Genomic DNA, 18,781 nt, shown 5'->3' with positions numbered 1-18,781 from the left:
AGTTGAATACTCATCCAATCTTTGGGGATTCAGATCTCCTGCGGGCACAAAGAAACAGTTGCAGGCTGTTGCTGTCCAATCCGCGCTCTCTGGCTCCGTGCCAGGCTGTGCTGTGCGGCTTGCGACGGTGCGCTGCTGATGCTCACTGTTGGCATTAACTAGCAAAGTTTGTGCACAGGAGAAAAGATGACTGTGGGTCCCAGCAAGTCAGGAAGAGGACTGGTTCGTTCCTGATGAAGAGCTAGTTCTGAATAGTGATTCAGCTTTCCACAGTTCCGACCTGTTCAGGAGGCCTGCTGCTGGTTACTCTCTGGCAACCTCCACTCTAGACTCTTAGAACAAAGGAAAGTTCTGGCACTCGGACACACTGGCCGTTCCGTGGTTGTCCGGGCTGAGTCTCAGGATGGTCAGGAGGCGCGCTGCGAGAATGTCCTGCCCTTGGGAGCCTTCTGCTCCTGGGCCGTCCTGCCCTGGAATTCTCCTTTGAATTCCCTTTAGAATTGTTGGATCTGAATCTTGTTGAATCACCCTTTCTGAATCTCTCAGGCTCTCTGTGTTGCCTGTTTTTACCTGGAGGAACTTCAGCTCATTGATTGGCTGAAAGTTCCATGGGCATCAGAGTCCCACGTGGGTTACTCGGCCCTACCAGTCCCTGATTGGTTGATCAAGGTGAGATATGAGTCACTTAGTCCTGACACTTAGGAATGCAATCCAGATGTCCAACTCGCACTCCCTAGACAGATAGGCGCCAATGGGTGACCATTGATCATGATAGCCAGGCTTAGCTAAGTGCATCCCCCTTTGGGAGCTGTCCTTGGACCTTAAATCACCTTGCATGAATGGTTTCTCTGTGGCTGCACCACAGAGATGAACAGAGAAATGAGGCCTAATTTGGGAAAGCTCAGAAACACTTAATTCTGCATTATTATTAAGCCTCACCGCTACATATCCCCCCTTTTTGAAGGCCACGAGGTCCCGAGGCATTGTTGCCTTCAAAACAAAACAGAGTTAAGTGATGTCCCTTGCCATTAGAACATTAACCTTAAATGTCTACATTACTCCTCGAGAATTCATACCGGAACCAGCATTGGATACAAACAGGATGAATAACATCTGGAGTATGTATAAACACGGTAGGAGACATTATCTCAGTCTAGGAATTACACATCAGGAAGTTCACTGTCAATATCTGATACCTCTGTGGTAGATATTTGGGGAGAAGTCACTTCCTTTCTTTTGACATGCTACCTTTGACTCATTCGTGCTACCCAGAGTACATCTTGATGTGAGAGTACATCATTCAGAGTACACTGTCAGTCATGATCCAGCTTCCTGCCAGTAGTGTTACAATAACAACAGTTCCTGTTCCCAGCCCCCTGATGAACCACAACACCTGTGTTGGGTATCTGCTAGGGTGGTTTGGAGGTTTGTTCCATTAAAGCAAACTAACTACCTGTACCTCTTCAGGGCTTACTGTTTCTTGGATTTCTATCCAATTCAATAGTGTGGCACCTGAAGGTATCCACGACCTCAAGTTTGGTCTTATATTGTCTGGTTCCAGACCGTACAGTGTTAAGTCCAAGCTGTACTATGGCCTCCTTGGGAACTTACAGGAAAACTGTTTGATTAGGTAGCTGCATTGCGGTAGCTGTATCATGCCCGTCACAAGTCATAGTGTCAGTTAAATGTGGTGTGCTGACCAGCCATTTACTTCCCACCTGCTCTTCATGGGGTCCATTAACCTCCCTCTGCTCGTTAGTAGCTTTACACCCTTCATTGGTGAATCGTTTAGACACAGCCAATGGATAGCTTTGGTAGCCATACCCATCTCAAGATTTGGAACCGAATTCAATCTTGGATTGCCTTCTGGGTGAGCTATGAGCGATGGGGTTAATGTCACATACTCCTCTACTGAGAAGAGTGGAATCAAGTGGGTTGGGAATTGTGCCATGGCTAGACTGGCCACAGTGGCACTAAACTCCCTTAACAGGTCTTGTGTCAACATTCTGGCCTGTTGCACACAAGCATAAACCCACTGTATAACACCAACAATCATGTCCACTGTTTGGGGAATAAGGTTTAACCCTGTTGCATAGGAAGTTGCCTGTAGGGTTTTCCCTAAGCTTTCCAACTTTTGCTGCTGTCGATACAGTCTGTCACTACCCTCTGGCCTCTCTGACACCTGCCTTCTTGGGGCAGTCAGGGTGAGAGTGCCAGTAGCACACAAACCTACCAGAAAAAGCAAACGTGCAACAGTGGCGGCAGCAATCAGTCCTCCCAAAAGTCTTTTCGGGTGGCTGATCCCAGTCATCTCCTTCTGAGTGACTGTTGCCTTTCTAAGCTGGTGCAGCGTGTACATGGTGTCTTTCTCAGTATGCCATGTGACATCTTGGGCACCAACATCCTGGAAATCTGGGGAGATCTGACGCAGCGGCTGATGCTGCTCCTCCGTTTCCAGGGCATCTGCTTTTTCGATTTGTTCATGCCTGTGCTCTAGGAACCCTGCAGGGAGTGGTGCAGCGGTGGAGCATGCCTGACCCTCGGCTGAGTGGTCATCTGGAGCACCTGAGTGATCTGGGATTGGTACCCCATTCTCACTGTTCAGTTCCACCCTGCACACTTCCTGATTGAGGAATCCCTCTATCGGCATGTTTACAATCGTTCGCTGGGGGTAGGTGTAGGACACCTGCTCGCTCCCCCCTTCCCTCGCTAGGGCTTCAGGGAGCTGCCCCAGCAGTGAGATAGCTAGTTCACTGTCTTTGAACTTACTATCACTCACCAGGCCCATGTCAGTGCAGGCGGGGATTCTGACACCTCTCTTTGCGATGTCCTGCACTGGCAGGCGGGTGACTTGACCATCCAGCTCCAGTCTGGCTGAACCACTGTTGGTCAGACTCAGACTGACAGACTGAGCTGGTGGCTGTAAGAAAACCGGCTCGGCTTTCATTCCCTGTCCCTTCTGGGGGACTGGGTGTGTTGGAAACCCTGCCGTTGAGGCAGGAACAATCAGGTCAGTCTCACTCACTACCTGGTAGTCGTGAGAAATAATGTTACCTGACTGCAGGTTCCCTGGGTCAAAGCAGAGGGAATCGGCATCTGGGATCAGGTGTGTCCACAGCGCAGTAGTCTCAGCGTCCAGCTGGACCTCCTGTCTAACCTGTGAATGTTGCACTAGGGGCACCTGGCGGTGGCCCTGTGACAGCTGCTCAAGCAGATCCACACTAATAGAGGACCTGTCAGGGCTAAGGGTGAGGGCTACATCACCAACCTGCTCTCCTGCCATCTGGATCCCTTCCACCACTGCAGGGTGGTGGTCCTGACCCCTCTTGGGTGCCAGGGTGTACAGGGAAAGCTCCTTTTCATCGCCAGGTGGGGAGATCTGCTCCTCTTTAGGGATGTAAAAGGTGTGTGCTTTACCTGGTGGATCAGGCGGCTGCTCGGAGCAGCGCTCCTGTGGCAGGGAGGCTGTTGGGACCTCAGCCGGGACAGGACTTCCCTGTATATCTGGGGAACAAGGAAATATTTTTATTTCTTGTCCAGAGGGAACAGAAGGAATCTCCGCATAGGCTTCTGTGTTCGGTGGGCACTGTGTGAGCACAGTCTGCCTCTTGGCCCCCCTTTCCTTCTGTACAGAAGGCTTAGGAGCCTTGACCTGTTTCCACACCTTGCCTTTCTGGTGATTCACCAAAGGTTCCTCTCTGAGTCGCATGCCCTTTTCTTTTTCTACCCGTTTGAGCTTGCCGTGTGACTTCAAACACCTTTCAACCTCAGTGTCAATCAGTGTCTCACTGGGTAAGACATCTCCCATGGCAGCCTTGAAGTAAAAGCTTCTTGCTTTTCCTCTGCGTTTTACTGCCTGCTCTGTGACTTCAGGGGTGGAGTCAGCACTCACTTGGGAGTGGCTGACCTTATCCTGGCAGGAACCCTTCCGCTCAATCAGATAGACTGAGGGAGGGAGAGGGGGCGGGTCTCCGCCTCCTCCAGTGGAGAGTATCAGCTCATTCACGCTTCCGGCAGCCTTGGGGAGCGGTTGTCCCTGTCCTAATAAAGCTTGTTCCAGCCTGGCCAGGCGGGCGGCTACTGAATCCTTTTGTTCAGCCTTTTCTAGCCCTTTCCCTCCCCCGGTGTTCTCATGGCACTTAGGACGCTGGGTGCGGTCCTGTGTGAGTGCTTTGGAACGGGGCTTAGCCAGCTCAGGAGCCTGTGCTCCTTCGAGCAGGGGGGAATTAACCCTGCTGGCTCTGACGGCGAACGCAGTCGCTTTAGCAACTTTTTGCTCAGAGCGACTTTGGACATCATACTCCCAGGCTTTCTGCACGAATCTCTTAATATCAGTCATTTTCATGGTCTGTGCATCTGTATGCATTAAGATCATCTTTCTGACTGACGGGTGGAGATTCGCAATGAATAAACCCTTGAAATGTGTGTTCTCTTCGCAACCCTCATCATTTCGCCCTGCAAAATAAGTTCGTCTAAGTCTCTCGTAATATTCGCGAGGGGACTCTGCTCTCTCGTGCCTAATGTTAAGAGCGGCGGCTATCGCAGCAGTCGGGTCAATAAACGCACTGTATTCTTCGATAAGTGCTTGACATAGCTGCTCAAAGTCATTACAGACTTCTTTCATCTGCCTAGCCATCCACTCATGTACAGCTCTGCTGGTAGTTTTCCTGACCAGAAACACTTTCTCCTGTTCTGTGGCGTTTGGCAGGTACTGCAGGTTATACCTGAGGTCCTGAATATAACTCTCGATATTATTCTCTGACACTGCGGGGTCAAATCTCTCTATGTCCTTCGCTAGCTCTCTCAGAGAATGGAGATTTATTCTACTAGCTTCTCCGCTGACGGAGAGATGGAAGAGATCGTGGTCAGACTTGTCGCTGCTAGAGAGAGTGCTTAATAGCGACTCGAATTCAGACCTTTTAGCAACCATCGTTAAACTTAAAGAGTATTACTTTTAAGTACGAAATTACAGTTTTACCACAGAAAACCACAAGATCAAGTATGCAATCAACCCGGTAGATCGCAAAAGATCACAAAACAATCAAGCACTGCTTAAAGAGCAAGGGGAACTTTTTTTCCTTTCGGCTTTCAGCACACTGTATTGTCGTGTATGAAACCCGCGGCGTTTTATATTGAATTATTCCGCCTGGTTGACTCATTTCAGTCTTGCCACGCCCACCCAGGGACGCCAAATAATGTAGATTAAGCCGGCCCAGGGACGCCAAATAAATGTAGTGATTCATAGCCGGTTCAGGGACGCCAAATATGTAATCATAGTGGCTCTCTGAAGGCACCAGTTCTGTAGGGTTTGGGCATTTACTGAGACAATTATTAATTGTAGCAGTAAATCACAAAGTTGATTCTTTTGATGGCTTTAGAATCCAACCATGCGACATAACTCAAACAACGCGCACACACAGGTACTAATACACGAGGATACATTTATTAATACATAGAATATGCATATAAACCTAACAGATCTTATCGAGAGGGTTATCAGAATACAAAAGATATATATTCAATCAGTTACAAAGTGTTACACATCAAGAGGACATACGTTCAGTATATCATTCATTAAGACCGTTTCGTAAAGTGAACTTGGTTACAACTTCTACATTAGATACTCAAACAAGTACATAACTCTTAGGAATTAAATTGATATCAACTGGTTGGGATAACAATTGAATTCTCGAGCTGTAATGCATTGAAGTTGAATACTCATCCAATCTCTGGGGATTCAGATCTCCTGCGGGCACAAAGAAACAGTTGCAGGCTGTTGCTGTCCAATCCGCGCTCTCTGGCTCCGTGCCAGGCTGTGCTGTGCGGCTTGCGACGGTGCGCTGCTGATGCTCACTGTTGGCATTAACTAGCAAAGTTTGTGCACAGGAGAAAAGATGACTGTGGGTCCCAGCAAGTCAGGAAGAGGACTGGTTCGTTCCTGATGAAGAGCTAGTTCTGAATAGTGATTCAGCTTTCCACAGTTCCGACCTGTTCAGGAGGCCTGCTGCTGGTTACTCTCTGGCAACCTCCACTCTAGACTCTTAGAACAAAGGAAAGTTCTGGCACTCGGACACACTGGCCGTTCCGTGGTTGTCCGGGCTGAGTCTCAGGATGGTCAGGAGGCGCGCTGCGAGAATGTCCTGCCCTTGGGAGCCTTCTGCTCCTGGGCCGTCCTGCCCTGGAATTCTCCTTTGAATTCCCTTTAGAATTGTTGGATCTGAATCTTGTTGAATCACCCTTTCTGAATCTCTCAGGCTCTCTGTGTTGCCTGTTTTTACCTGGAGGAACTTCAGCTCATTGATTGGCTGAAAGTTCCATGGGCATCAGAGTCCCACGTGGGTTACTCGGCCCTACCAGTCCCTGATTGGTTGATCAAGGTGAGATATGAGTCACTTAGTCCTGACACTTAGGAATGCAATCCAGATGTCCAACTCGCACTCCCTAGACAGATAGGCGCCAATGGGTGACCATTGATCATGATAGCCAGGCTTAGCTAAGTGCATCCCCCTTTGGGAGCTGTCCTTGGACCTTAAATCACCTTGCATGAATGGTTTCTCTGTGGCTGCACCACAGAGATGAACAGAGAAATGAGGCCTAATTTGGGAAAGCTCAGAAACACTTAATTCTGCATTATTATTAAGCCTCACCGCTACAACATGCTGACCTGGGCTTGGCAGTGGACATTCTTATCAGTCTGAATTATTTCTTGTGACACAAATACCCTGAAATTGTTGATTAACAGTGTGTTAATTGATGAAATGTGAGATAAATGGTATCGTGGGTACTCTTTAAAAACGAATGCATTGAGACTTTCTGAAATGGAAAGGTTTGCTTGCTTTCCTGGTATAAAGTGATGTTAAAAATAGCTGGCTTAACCTTAACCACAAGGGTCTTCGGTCTGAAGAGTAGATTGGCACAAGTACGGTAAACAGAATTGGAAAAGATCTCGACACCGTTTTATAGTCAGAGCGCTGGTTGTGGTTGCATGAAGCAGTTACTAGTGAGAAGAGGCCCATTTTGGTCACTTGACGGTTCACAGCGAATCGGTCATCTCTGTGGAAGTGATACGATTGGGTTCATGGACTAATAAACTATGGTATTCAGCCTCTGAACTGGAGCTCTGGGATTCCTGCCCTGGTGTTCCAGCAAGGTTACTCTGGGAGGCCCTTCTATAGGGTTTCTGACCTGACCTCTGCTTTGCTCCTGTTCCCGCAGGCCCTGCAGAGTAACCTAAAGTATTCCCTGCTCCCCAAGCGCCTCATCATCGGCAAGCGCTTGGCTCAGTGTCTGCATCCTGCCCTCCCCAGCGGGGTCCACTTGAAAGCACTTGAGACGTACGAGGTCATATTTAAAATCATCGGCACGAAATGGCTGGCCAAGGACTTGTTCATTTACAGGTGTGTTGGAGTCTTTTCATAACCCTCACCTGGTTGTGTGTGCTACATTACTGGGGTAGTTTAGATCAGGTAGTCCAACCAGAAGAGGACAGTAAATGTACAGGCAGTGAAGCCGGGATATGTTCGTGGATGGCTCCACATGCTCCATGCCATGAACAGTAATCAAAATCACTGGAGACTCCTGAAGAAATCTGCACTCATTTGCGCACAGTGTTTAACCATTAGGCTCTAATCCCACACCCCAGCACGCAAGCACAGCCAGTGTTTGAAGACTCCTAGAGAGGCTTAGAAGTGGCCAGTATGGTAGAAAGAAACTGAGAAGTAGCCTAAATACTAACATCTCTATTTTTTTTTTCCTTGATTGTTTTCTACATGACCTTTTGCTAAAGACTCGTGTGTGGTTTGGTCTGCTTTTAGCTCTGGCTTGTTTCCTCTGCTGGGCCACGCTGCCATGTCAGTGAAGCCGGCTCTACTGACCCTGTACGAGAGGTACTACCTTCCTCTGCAGAAGTCGCTGCTGCCGAGCCTCCAGGCCTTCGTCACGGGACTCCTGCCGGGCTTGGAAGAAGGCCTGGAAGTCTACGACAGGTACGGTATCCTCCTGGAGCCTTCCTGGATTTCACACACTACTTCAAACTAGAAAGCACATGCCTAGTTTCTGTTATTCTCCTGCACACTAGAAGCCTTAGTCTTAGTTTTGCACCAGAATTGACTTTGAGATTTGCTGCACTCAGTGAATTTAAGAACTAAAATATTTAGGTCCACCTCTGCTTATTGACAGATTTTATTGATGCAGCAGGTGATTTTGGACTATGTTTGTACATGGTGGTAACTATTGTTGCTCCTCCTCACTCCCATTCCAGTTCCAGCATTGAGGTATGAACGTGTCCAGCCACACGAAATTGGCAATTCTCATTTGAGGTCTTGGTGAGCCTTTGCATTCCAGAACAAAAACAGCTCTGATGTAAAAAAAAAAAAAACTCATCACAATTTCGGGATCAATTAGGCAATCCATACCATTCTCAACAAAGCTTCAAATTCATAGCCAAGACTACGACAGAGTTTCCAACAAAAATCCCCTTTCTCTGCCAGGACTGATGCCCTTCTTGTCAAGCTGTCCCTCCTGGTTGGGCAGAAGGTCTTCTATGGTGCCCTGTGGGGGAGTGTCCTGATCAGTCCTGTGGTTCGTCTTCCAGCCTCCCTTTTTATTGTCAACCACTTCAACAGAGTCGAGTCGGGGAGGAAGCAGAACTACATGCTGGGAATGGACTACAAGCTGCTGGTGAGTGTGGTGTGGGTCAGTGCAAGTCTAGTCCAGCCTTGAGGATCCATGGTTCCAAGGCTGTTAGAGATCTCTGGGTCACTCCTCACTTATGTACAGATGCAGCCAGCAATTGGTCAGTCAGTTAGCTTCAGTAAAACAGCACATCGAGAGCAAAGGTGAAATAAAAACCAGATACACATGTTGCTCCTGAGAATCAGCCAGCTGAGAATCCCTCAATCAGGCCAGAGCATAGAAGCAGGCAGGAAAGATTGCTGTTGACCCCTCTCGCCCAGATTATCACCCGTTTCCTAAACGTCCGGAAGACACTTCCTAGTCTGTTAAAACCAGAACCACCTGGTACTCAAACAGCTTCTTTCCTAGGACTGAGCTTTTGGTAAACCAGAATTCCTAGTTGTAGGTGCACTGTATCAATGCTGTCTATTGTCTTGTTTGTGTATAGTGTATGTAGAATGGTTTTGCAGCACCAAGTATACCAGAGTAAATTCCTTGTGCATGAAATGTACTTGGCGAATAAAGGTGATCCTGATTCTGAATCTGATACTGATGGGCAGCTCCAGTGCTGAAGACATATTGGACTAACCTGGCTATTTTTTACCAGCTCTTTTACAGAAGTGATGTTTATATTAACTAATTAACCAATAGGTTAACTTCAAGATTAGAGCTACTACCTTTAACTTAACTTTAAATAGGTACTGTACGTTTTCAGTGTCAATTAATGCTAATCTGAAAACATCCTCCTGACAGTCTCAGCCAGTGTCCCGACTAACCAACATTCTACTTAGATTCTACTGTTACTTACTTTTCTCCATGATCTCCTGTGCAGTGGGTCTGCCAGTGCGGAATGGTTGTATGTCACCCAGGTGGGGCTGCACTTCAGTAGTGGATGAATTGGGTCCCTGCAACCTTTGGGAGGCTCTATATAAATAAGTACAGTTGTTGTATATTTATTAATCTGATGGCATATGCTAACACAGAGCATATTGAAAAAGGAATAACTGTCATCTCTTTATTACCAGTGCAGGAATAAGCCCATGTCAGTCTACACTGTCAAGTCAGAAAAGAACTTGGCCCATGATCAGCAAGGAGAATGGACAGAAACTTCATGCCACAGCAGCAAACTAGTGTTGCGTAAATGAAACGGGGATTGTGGAGAATCTGTCTTTTTCTGCAAGGGTTTCTCCTTGTTTTTCAGATGAAATCCATCAGCCTGTCACTGCAGGACTCGAATGTGCTTGTGCAGAGGAACATGCTGGAGATCCTGTTGTTCTTTTTCCCCTTTTGCGCATGTCTGGTAAGATGTGGATCCTAACAGCACATAACCCAGAAGAAGCATTCTGGTTGCACAAAACCTTTCAGCTAATTAATTAGCCAATTATCCCTCAATTATCCCTCAAATTGTAGCGCACTAGAGTTTAAAAGTGGGGATTGTGCTTCAAGGTTTAGTTCATCTTGTTCTGTGATCTTGTTTAATCTTTAATCAAATTGTGGCTGGACATATTGATTTAGCATTGGATATTTTTTTTCTAATTCTAACAAAAGCTGCCAGGGGGCTTCATTTTCCCGAATGTGACTGGTGTCTTTTCGGCCCTCAGGACCCGGAGGAGAGCAGCATTCCCTTGACCCGCAGAGAGATGGTCAATGTGGTCTCGTCTGCTTCCCTGACACTACTGCGCAGAGACATGTCCCTGAACCGGCGGCTGTACGCCTGGCTGTTGGGTATGCTGCGTGCTGGTGGAGTCTCACCTGCCATCCCCCTGTATTGCCCACCAAATACAATTAACAAGCTCTTGTGGCGCATAAACCACGTGCCCATACTTTGACCTATGGCATGATCACTGTATGGGCATTTTATTTGTAATGAGGCAAACACACCCTCTGTATTTATGTGTAAGGTATAGACTGGGTCTTGAATGGCAATCCATGCCAAAATACAGTTTTTCTAGAATAAACTGTTTTTTTCTTTGTAAAGCATTTAATGGAGGACTTCTCATGTTATCTTTCTGTTCGGTATTCAGGTACAGACATTAAAGGTGGCATGTTGGCCCCAGATCCACACTTGTCCACGTCTATGGAGGACCATGCTGCGTACTACTTTGAGAAATATTCCAGGGACCTCTTGGTCCAGGTCAGTATGGCGCAGTGATGTCACATGCGGTGGTAAACATGGAGCTAGGTTACCTCACTGGAGTCCCCTGTGGTCAGTGTGGAGTATTGCAGCCTGTTATATTAACAGTGACTACACCAGCACGCCAGCACAAACTCATCTGTTGTGAGCTGTCAGTCACTTGCAGACTTACTTGTTTCTTTTAAAGGCCATTGTTTTGAATTGCTGTATTGTCCCTGCATGTACCGTGGTCCATTGGAAATAGGCTTTCATGAGCAATGCTGCAGAAATAATCTACCATGTTTTCCTATGTAACCACATGACCTGATCACTACAGCGGAGATCATTTGATTTTCCCTGCACTGTTCCTCACTAATTTAAACAGATGTCATATACTGCGACAGATTCTCCTGCTCCGACTGGTTGTGTGCATCTCTCACAGCATCCGTTTCCAGAACCTGGAATCCTAATTGTTTTTTTTCCCCAAAAGTTTCAAATGGTCCATTAAGGGCTCAAGAGAGACAGAAGACTAAGTCCTTTTTGATTCACAAGGACTCAGTGTTTTATTTCCATGTTGAGTGCAACAATCACTTGTGAGGTTCAGGACAGGCCTGTCTCTTACACATTGGCCTCAGTTCTGATGTTGCACCCCTTGAGAACAGTTTTTTGTGGTGTTTTGACAGGCGCTGATCAACATTCTGAGGCAGAAGAACGCAGAGCCTGACGTGGAGAATGTGCAATTGTATCTGAAACCATTCCGCATCATGATCAGTCTGCTGGACAAGCCAGAAATCGGTATACTACAGTCAGGGAGCTCAAGTTCCTAAATATGCGAGAAGCTTTTGGGGATTTTTTAAAATACAATTTTAACATAGTAGGAGATCAAAAACTCTTGTGATATTTAGCTAAAGGGAAGCTGACTTCTGTGCTTCATTCACCTAGTTTGTGAGATAACCTCGGAAGTTTGCTTGTGTCTTGCCTTCTTTAGTTTTCCAAAATAAAAAAATTGAGGCTTCGACATTGAAAATTATTCTAAAAATAATTGCATATGCCAAAACTCAAAAGGTGTAGCAGTTTCCTTCAAATGCTATAAAAAACAGACAACTGAAGTTTGCTTGAGAGCTCTATTAATCCCCATTGTCTGTTCCAAATGTTAACTGAATCCTTCTGGCATGTAAAAAGATCGAAACCTTTTCACAATGTGTTGAAAATGCGTATCCTGTGACGTTTACTAAACTAAACCCAGCCTGCAACGTGAAATGTCAAAAGTTTCCAGGATTTTGTTTCTGTTAAAATGTTCATGGCTCAATGATTAATGTTCAGATCTCGGCTGCCTTTGCTGCTTTGTTTGGTAAACAGGGAGTGTCTCCTGCACAGTCATGTGCAATGTGCCTGTTCTGAGGAATGAGTGCTAGGAAGCACATCCTTTTTATAACATTATCTAATTTAAGGTCAAATTTGAACAGAGACAAAGAGTAATTAGAGTGGATAAAATGTGGCCAGGGAGGAAGTTCTTCAGTATAGTCAGTGTGGCTTTTACAGGGAAGATTCCCAACCATTAAATATTGTGACATTCCTTTGGGGGTGAAAGGATATTAAGAACTTGTTTCAGAGAAAGGCAGTAATAGTGAACTCCAGAAAGGAGTGCTGTGGGTCTCCAGGTGGGGAATGTGCTGTTTACCCCTACTGCATAACTGGTTCTCCAGCTCATTAATGCAATATAAATTTTAACACAAAGCAAAGATTCTGAGGGTTAATTCCTCTCATATTTGATATTGAGCCAATCGGCCTTATCCTAGGCATGCACCTATTGGATTGTTATGCACAAAATGGAGAAGCACAACCTGTCTTGTCACGCTGTGATCTTTGTTTTTAATAATCAGGTCCACAGATCACTGGAGATTTGCTTTTGGAAGTTATAAGAGCCTTTTATGGGTACTGCAAAGACATGCTAGGTGATGACCTCCAGCTCAGTTCCAGCCACAGTGGGAACCAGCTTTCCAGGTAGGAGTTTGATTTAGCTGTTTGCTTTAGTTTTGCAAAATATTGTCCCTCTGTGAAGAGCTTGCACTGCTTGTACTGAGGTGAAAGTGATGTGTTCAGAACTCGGATGTCTGTTCTGTTTTATCTGGATCTGTTCCCAGTGTGTAAAGTCCCTACTGTCACAGCTGTTTCTACTCCTGCAGGATTTTGGATTCAGCCAGCAGCCAACATGGAGTCACTTCCAGATCGGGGCTATAATTGATACCAAGCGACAGCATACTTTTTATGTCTTAATTGACAAGGCTTGAAACTTACACCAAAACAACAACAGCAAAATTATAAAAATATTATTTAAAAATGCAAAGAAATCTAAAAAATATCATTTAGGTAGTGCACCTTCATTGTTGATCTAATCTAATATGCTCTGGTTACCAAGTAACGTAACAAAATGAAGAAAGGAGCAACTGGCAGCCATACTGTTACTACATATTTGCAATAAAGGGGCACTGTTTAAAAGGGTCAGGGAAAACTAACCTCTTAGAAAAAATACCTAGTCGCAGGCAAGCAATAGTGGGACGATCTGAGGCCAAGGCTTTTTTGGATTTGCTCTCTAAGATGTGGCAGTTAACATTGTCCTCTTTCACTTCCTGCAGCTGGATTTTTATGGATTCAGTTGCAGCTCTGTGTGGAGCCGAAAGGTGTGTGCAGAGTTCTGGTGAAAGTCATAGTTTAGCCCTTAACAGGGATGTGAGAGGATTTAGACTTAACATTAACTCTCTCATTACAGCCCTCTTTCTTTTCCCTGCTGGAAATCGATGGAAATCCACCCTCCCAAGATTCTTTTTGTGTTTTAAAGCTCCAGAATTTGTTTGAGGTTTCACATCACTTGACGTATCGAAAGGGAGTGGATTATTTCTGTGTGATAGCATTCTAGCATTATTAGTAGGTTGTGGATTCATCCGGTGTTTTTCTTCAATTCACAGCAAAATTAAAGAAAACAAAAATGCCTCGGAGATCATCAAGACTGCGAACATGCTGATCAGCTCCCTGAGTACAGAATACCTGTGGGATTACATGACCAGGTGTTTTGAATCCTGTCTCAGGTAAATATTTTTATTGGTATTTCATATTTTGGTTAGTTAAGCCTTTTTTTCAGATATTACAAAACATCTTCAGAGCTTGTAAGTACTGAGGAAGAGAGCAAAAATCACTTGCAAATCTGTAACAGCACAAAAGGTTAACTTGATTTTAGATCTTTTTCCAAAAAAAGCATTTTCTGTTTTTTTTGGTAACTTTGAAGTGCCAAATATCATGTTTCTTATAGAGCTGAATGTTTGTAGGATTTTCAAATGCACACAAATGTTAATGCATTCTATGTAGTAATAATAATAATAATAATTGTTTGCACTTATATAGTGCTTTTCTGGACACTCCACTCAAAGTGCTTTACAGGTAATGGGGATTTCCCTCCACCACCACCAATGTGCAGCATCCACCTGGATGATGCGACAGCAGCCATAGTGCACCAGTACACTCACCACATATGGGGAGGAGAGCAGAGTAATGAAGCCAGTTTATAAATGGGGATTATTAGGCCATGATTGGTAAGAGCCAATGGGAAATTTGGTCAGGACGCTGGGGTTACATAGTTTTTTAATGACCACAGAGAGTCAGGACCTCAGTTTTACGTCTCATCCGAAGGACGGCGCCTGTTTACAATACAGTGTCCACGTCACTATACTGGGGCATTAGGACCCAAATGGACAGTAGGGTGAGCACCCCCTGCTGGCCCCACTAACACCTCTTCCAGCAGCAACCTCAGCTTTTCCAAGGAGGTCTCCCATCTAGGTACTGACCAGGCTCACACCTGCTTAGCTTCAGTGGGCTGCCAGTTGTGAGTTTCAGAGTGATGTGGCTGTTGACATGTGTGTACATAAGGCAGTTTTCTCATTTTAGCATTGGGCTAGTGCTCAGAAGGAAATCTACATGGGAACTACAGTGCCAGAGGTAATTTTCAGAGGATATAAAGATCTGGCACTGAATTTGGCATTCCTGTTCCTAGCAATCTGAATGAGCTGGGTTCAGTAGAAATGTGCTTACGACTCTCTCTGCACACTGCCTCAAGCAGCATACTCGTACATAGTATTGAGAGCTCTTCAGGCGAATATTACCTGCATTAATAAGTACTTTCATTATAGATTTAAAGCCCTAATGTGACTAAAATGACTAGTGTGGACAGAAGCTTTACAAATATCTACAAAGATGAACCTATGTACTGTCTATTTGAAAGACTGGTTTCTCCTCTGGGCCAATAAAGTTGGAGGTTACCTTGTGTGTTCTTTCACAGTATGGGCATTTCTGAGGACCAAAGCGCCACCAGGCTGAACGACAGGAGCCCCCTCCCTTCAGTGTCCGAGCTGTGCACTCTTATCATGTTCCTCCTCGACGTCATCCCCTTGGTGAGCAATATGCCTAGTTCGCTCGGTCAGGGCCAGGCCCCCTTCACTCCACTAGAGTAGGAGAGCCATGGTAGGGTTTTTGTTCAGCACTATGAATTACATTTCATTGTATCTTCTCCCTGTGTGATCTCATTTGGAATCATTATGTAAGTCTGAGAGGGTCACATCTGGGTGATGTCAACGGTGGAGGTGGAGTCTAACTCAAAACTGATTCAAAATGAAGAGTCTCCATGGTTTCTTTAGGCTTTTAGACTGCCTCTATGGCCGTTTGTCTCTTGTACCTTTCCACACTAGAGCAGGGTATTCTAATCCAGGTACTGAATGACCACATACTGTACCTGCTGAGTGTCTTTTCTAGCTGTGGCATCATACATGATTGTACCCTTAATTAAGCTCATAATATCACTAGTTTGAACTCTTCAATTATTTTATGTTTCTAGACATGTTGGAAGGCTTATACTGTGACACCTTGCTCAGCACAGGGATGCGTTCCAGAGAAAAGAACGTAGAGAAATGTGTTCTAGTACAGGTGGTTTCAGGTTTCAGCCTGTGTTCCCAGGACTGCCATGTCTTACCTACAGTATTGGTGATATAGGTTTGATGGAGGGCTGCAGAGTTAATAGGATTAATAGGATTACTGATGTTTTTATCACAGAAAATATTTTATAAATCTGTTTTTTTTTTACAGAAATTAGTTTTATTTTAAGCTGCTTTATAGTTGCAGGAGAAAAATTAGCTACTCAACACTTGCATAGATTATTCTGCCTTCCCTCCTTCGACTCAGCAACAGGGCCCCATTAGAGTTCTGTTAAGAAGGGAAAGTGTGCGAACGTTATTTATTTCATTTGAAATTTTGATCAGCAAAATCATTTTCTTGTAGGTCTAATATGTTGCATTCAAACAGCTGTGAACCCTGTAAGTTACCTTGCATAATATGAGAGGGAAGTCCAAATGTTAAGTGCTACAGCCTTCACAAATACCTGCACTGCGTCTGTCAAAACTGAGCTCGAAATGAACACTTCAGACATCTCTGGGGTATCCCTGTACTGATACCCCAAGGGACACTGGGGTGGGAAATGTGCTTCCTACTATAGTGCAGTTGGAGTTAAACGGCGGATTGGACTTTTCAGGAGCTGTACTCGGAGATCCAGACACAGTACCTGCCCCAGATGTTGAACAACATGCTGCAGGCCCTCCATGAGCACATGGTCAGCCTCCGCCTGCCAGAGCTCACGCAGGGCCTCAAGACCTGCTTCAAAGTGCTCAGCAAGATCCAGATGCCAGTGGCGTACATGGACATCGAGGTGGAGCCACTTGTACAGGAGAACCAGGACCTTGAAGAGGTAGGAGGACAGGACAGAACGCAGACTCTTAAGAAGCGACTGTCAGCCTATTAATAAAGCAACTGGAATCTTTCTTTTTTGCTATTAGTATCTCTAAATCCAGAACTTTACCAAGATTTGTATCAGAAACTCAGCTCAAAAAATGTTAATGTCTTATTAAGCATTTCTTTTGTTGATAGATTTGTATTTGTTTGTATGTAAAGTCATAGTGCCTCAATTTGTGGTTGCATTTCTTTTGTTGATAGATTTGAAAAGTACATAAACAAATATTCTCATATGTAGGTTAGCTAAAGTTTTCCTTTAGTCCAGCTTCTCTGTGCCTAAGTAAGCATTGTAACCTTGGTGGGTTTAAAACCAGCCACAGAGAAACCTCACTTTGCTTCCATTGCCAACTGTAATAAACCATAACAAAGTCACAGGCTCACACACTGACTCACAGCCTGCCTCCTGATACTAGACACTGCAGGACGAGAAGCCAGAGAAGGAGAAGGAGGTTGAGGAGGAGGAGGAGGAGGAGGTGGCCAAGGAACAAGACCGGGAGGTGGTGGCGTTGAATGGGGCGGCGGAGCCCGATGCCGAGTTGACTGAAGAAGCACCCTACGCTCCACTGCGCTCAGAGGACAGCGGCCTGGGCCTCAGCGCCTCGCCCTCCGAGCACTTCCACAGCAATGGGACCAGCAGTGGGGCGGCAGGAGCTGGGGTCTCCCCAGAGAGGGAGGACGTGTGGAAGAAGGGCGGCAGCGTTCAGCACATGGCCCGCTGTGTCCAGGACATCCTGGCAGCCTTCATCAGCAGGTGGGAACGATTGTTGATGCCTAGTGGTGACCCGTTTGTTGATATTACATAGGGAAGAATACAAACCCCTTATGACACAGATTTTATTTCACACGACTGTTCACAGTAGAGTCCATATATATATTTTTTAAAGGTGTTCATTTGAATTTGGGGGGGTTAAAAAAACAAAACAGAGGGGATCGATCCCTCAGTGGATGCAATGAAGTGGTCCAGTCCTTACAGACTGATTCTCAACTTATCCCCGCAGGTACCTGCTGGCTCCGGTGGAGGTGGAAAAGAGAGAGGCAGAGAACAGACCAGCGAGCCCTCCGAGTCAGGGTAGCAAGGCCACGAGAAGCCCCAAGAGCTGGGAACCTGGGCCCATCTCTATGCCACAGTTCAAGGAGAAGCTGACTGGCTTCTTCAACCCCAGCAAGCAGAAGCAGGTGCCCCCACAGGAGGAGAAGAAGGACATTCCCGCGGCAGGGGCCTGGGCGATGGGATATGTGCCGCGGAGCAAAGCGGAGATCTCTGACCACTGCCGGCAAGCCTTTGCAGCTACCTGCCAGCTGCTGCTGGAGTGCACCACCTTCCCCGTCTACCTGTCCGAAGAGGAGACCGAAGTCCTCTACACCGCCGTCTTCCAGGAGCTCAGTGAGGCTCGAGCTGCTCGGGGTGTTGACCCCAATTCTTTTCACTCTCCTATCTTTTTCAAATCCCTCTTTCTATCCACAACTGGAGTTGTGGGATTTGAGTTCTTACTAGAAAATAAGAAGTTAAATGTTGTCAGCCTTGATTTGTTTGTCTCATATTAAACAGTAAAAGGTTAATTAATGGAACCGGTAAAGGATTATTCCAGGCCGGAAGAAAAGTAAAGAGACATAAAGTTTCAGCTGTGGAGCCTCCTTCAGGTCTCTTTTCTTTTCCTTTCAGCATGGACTAAACCTTTACCTGTTCCTTTGCAGCCTACATGTGCTGACGCAGGCTACCTACTTGAAGATTAATTAATGTTCTTCATGAATGTACTCTAACCATGTTACAGTGAAGCTGTAACTTTAAAAGTGAATGCCTGTTTGTACTAGTCTGGCAAAGCTTAAAAATTTCAGTAAAAAAAAATCGTGCTCTTCTAATAATTAACTTGGGAAACAGGATATATATATATATATTTTTGTAGGTGATTCATTAGGATTTTAGGAGATGAGTATTTGACATGCAATGCAAAATACTGAAGTTTAAAAAAAAAACTAGATTCTGATTGGATATAAATCTGTGATGTTCAGGTGTACCTACCCTTGGACTTTAGAAATATGTTTTTATTAATGGATAAGCTGTAAAATGTTTTGTATTATTCATAAGGTAACTGACCTATTTTGGAATTCAAACTCATGTGGAAGCCATCACTACTTGCCGTGGTAACGGGCGTTGATGTTGTTGGC

The 18,781-nt window shown here is 45.5% G+C and overlaps 1 protein-coding gene across 2 annotated transcripts in view; it reads left to right on the top strand.

Annotated features, from left to right (window-relative positions):
* dop1b (DOP1 leucine zipper like protein B) overlaps positions 1–18,781 on the top strand; it is a 63,487-nt gene that overhangs the window by 15,033 nt on the left and 29,673 nt on the right. For both annotated transcript variants that reach the window (XM_088600891.1, XM_088600902.1), the window contains exons 3-15: positions 7,216–7,397; positions 7,815–7,985; positions 8,490–8,679; positions 9,875–9,973; positions 10,275–10,398; positions 10,698–10,807; positions 11,470–11,581; positions 12,670–12,790; positions 13,753–13,872; positions 15,117–15,228; positions 16,359–16,571; positions 17,029–17,366; positions 17,614–17,999. In XM_088600891.1, the coding sequence (XP_088457017.1) occupies positions 7,216–7,397; positions 7,815–7,985; positions 8,490–8,679; positions 9,875–9,973; positions 10,275–10,398; positions 10,698–10,807; positions 11,470–11,581; positions 12,670–12,790; positions 13,753–13,872; positions 15,117–15,228; positions 16,359–16,571; positions 17,029–17,366; positions 17,614–17,999 (2,278 nt within the window). The remainder of the gene's footprint in view (positions 1–7,215; positions 7,398–7,814; positions 7,986–8,489; positions 8,680–9,874; positions 9,974–10,274; positions 10,399–10,697; positions 10,808–11,469; positions 11,582–12,669; positions 12,791–13,752; positions 13,873–15,116; positions 15,229–16,358; positions 16,572–17,028; positions 17,367–17,613; positions 18,000–18,781) is intronic.

Source organism: Lepisosteus platostomus, chromosome 2 (assembly GCF_059453375.1).
Source record: "Lepisosteus platostomus isolate fLepPlt1 chromosome 2, fLepPlt1.hap1, whole genome shotgun sequence".
Classification (NCBI taxonomy): domain Eukaryota; kingdom Metazoa; phylum Chordata; class Actinopteri; order Semionotiformes; family Lepisosteidae; genus Lepisosteus; species Lepisosteus platostomus.
The sequence above is the reverse complement of the archived record's forward strand: the minus strand, read 5'-3'. Positions and strand labels throughout refer to the sequence as shown.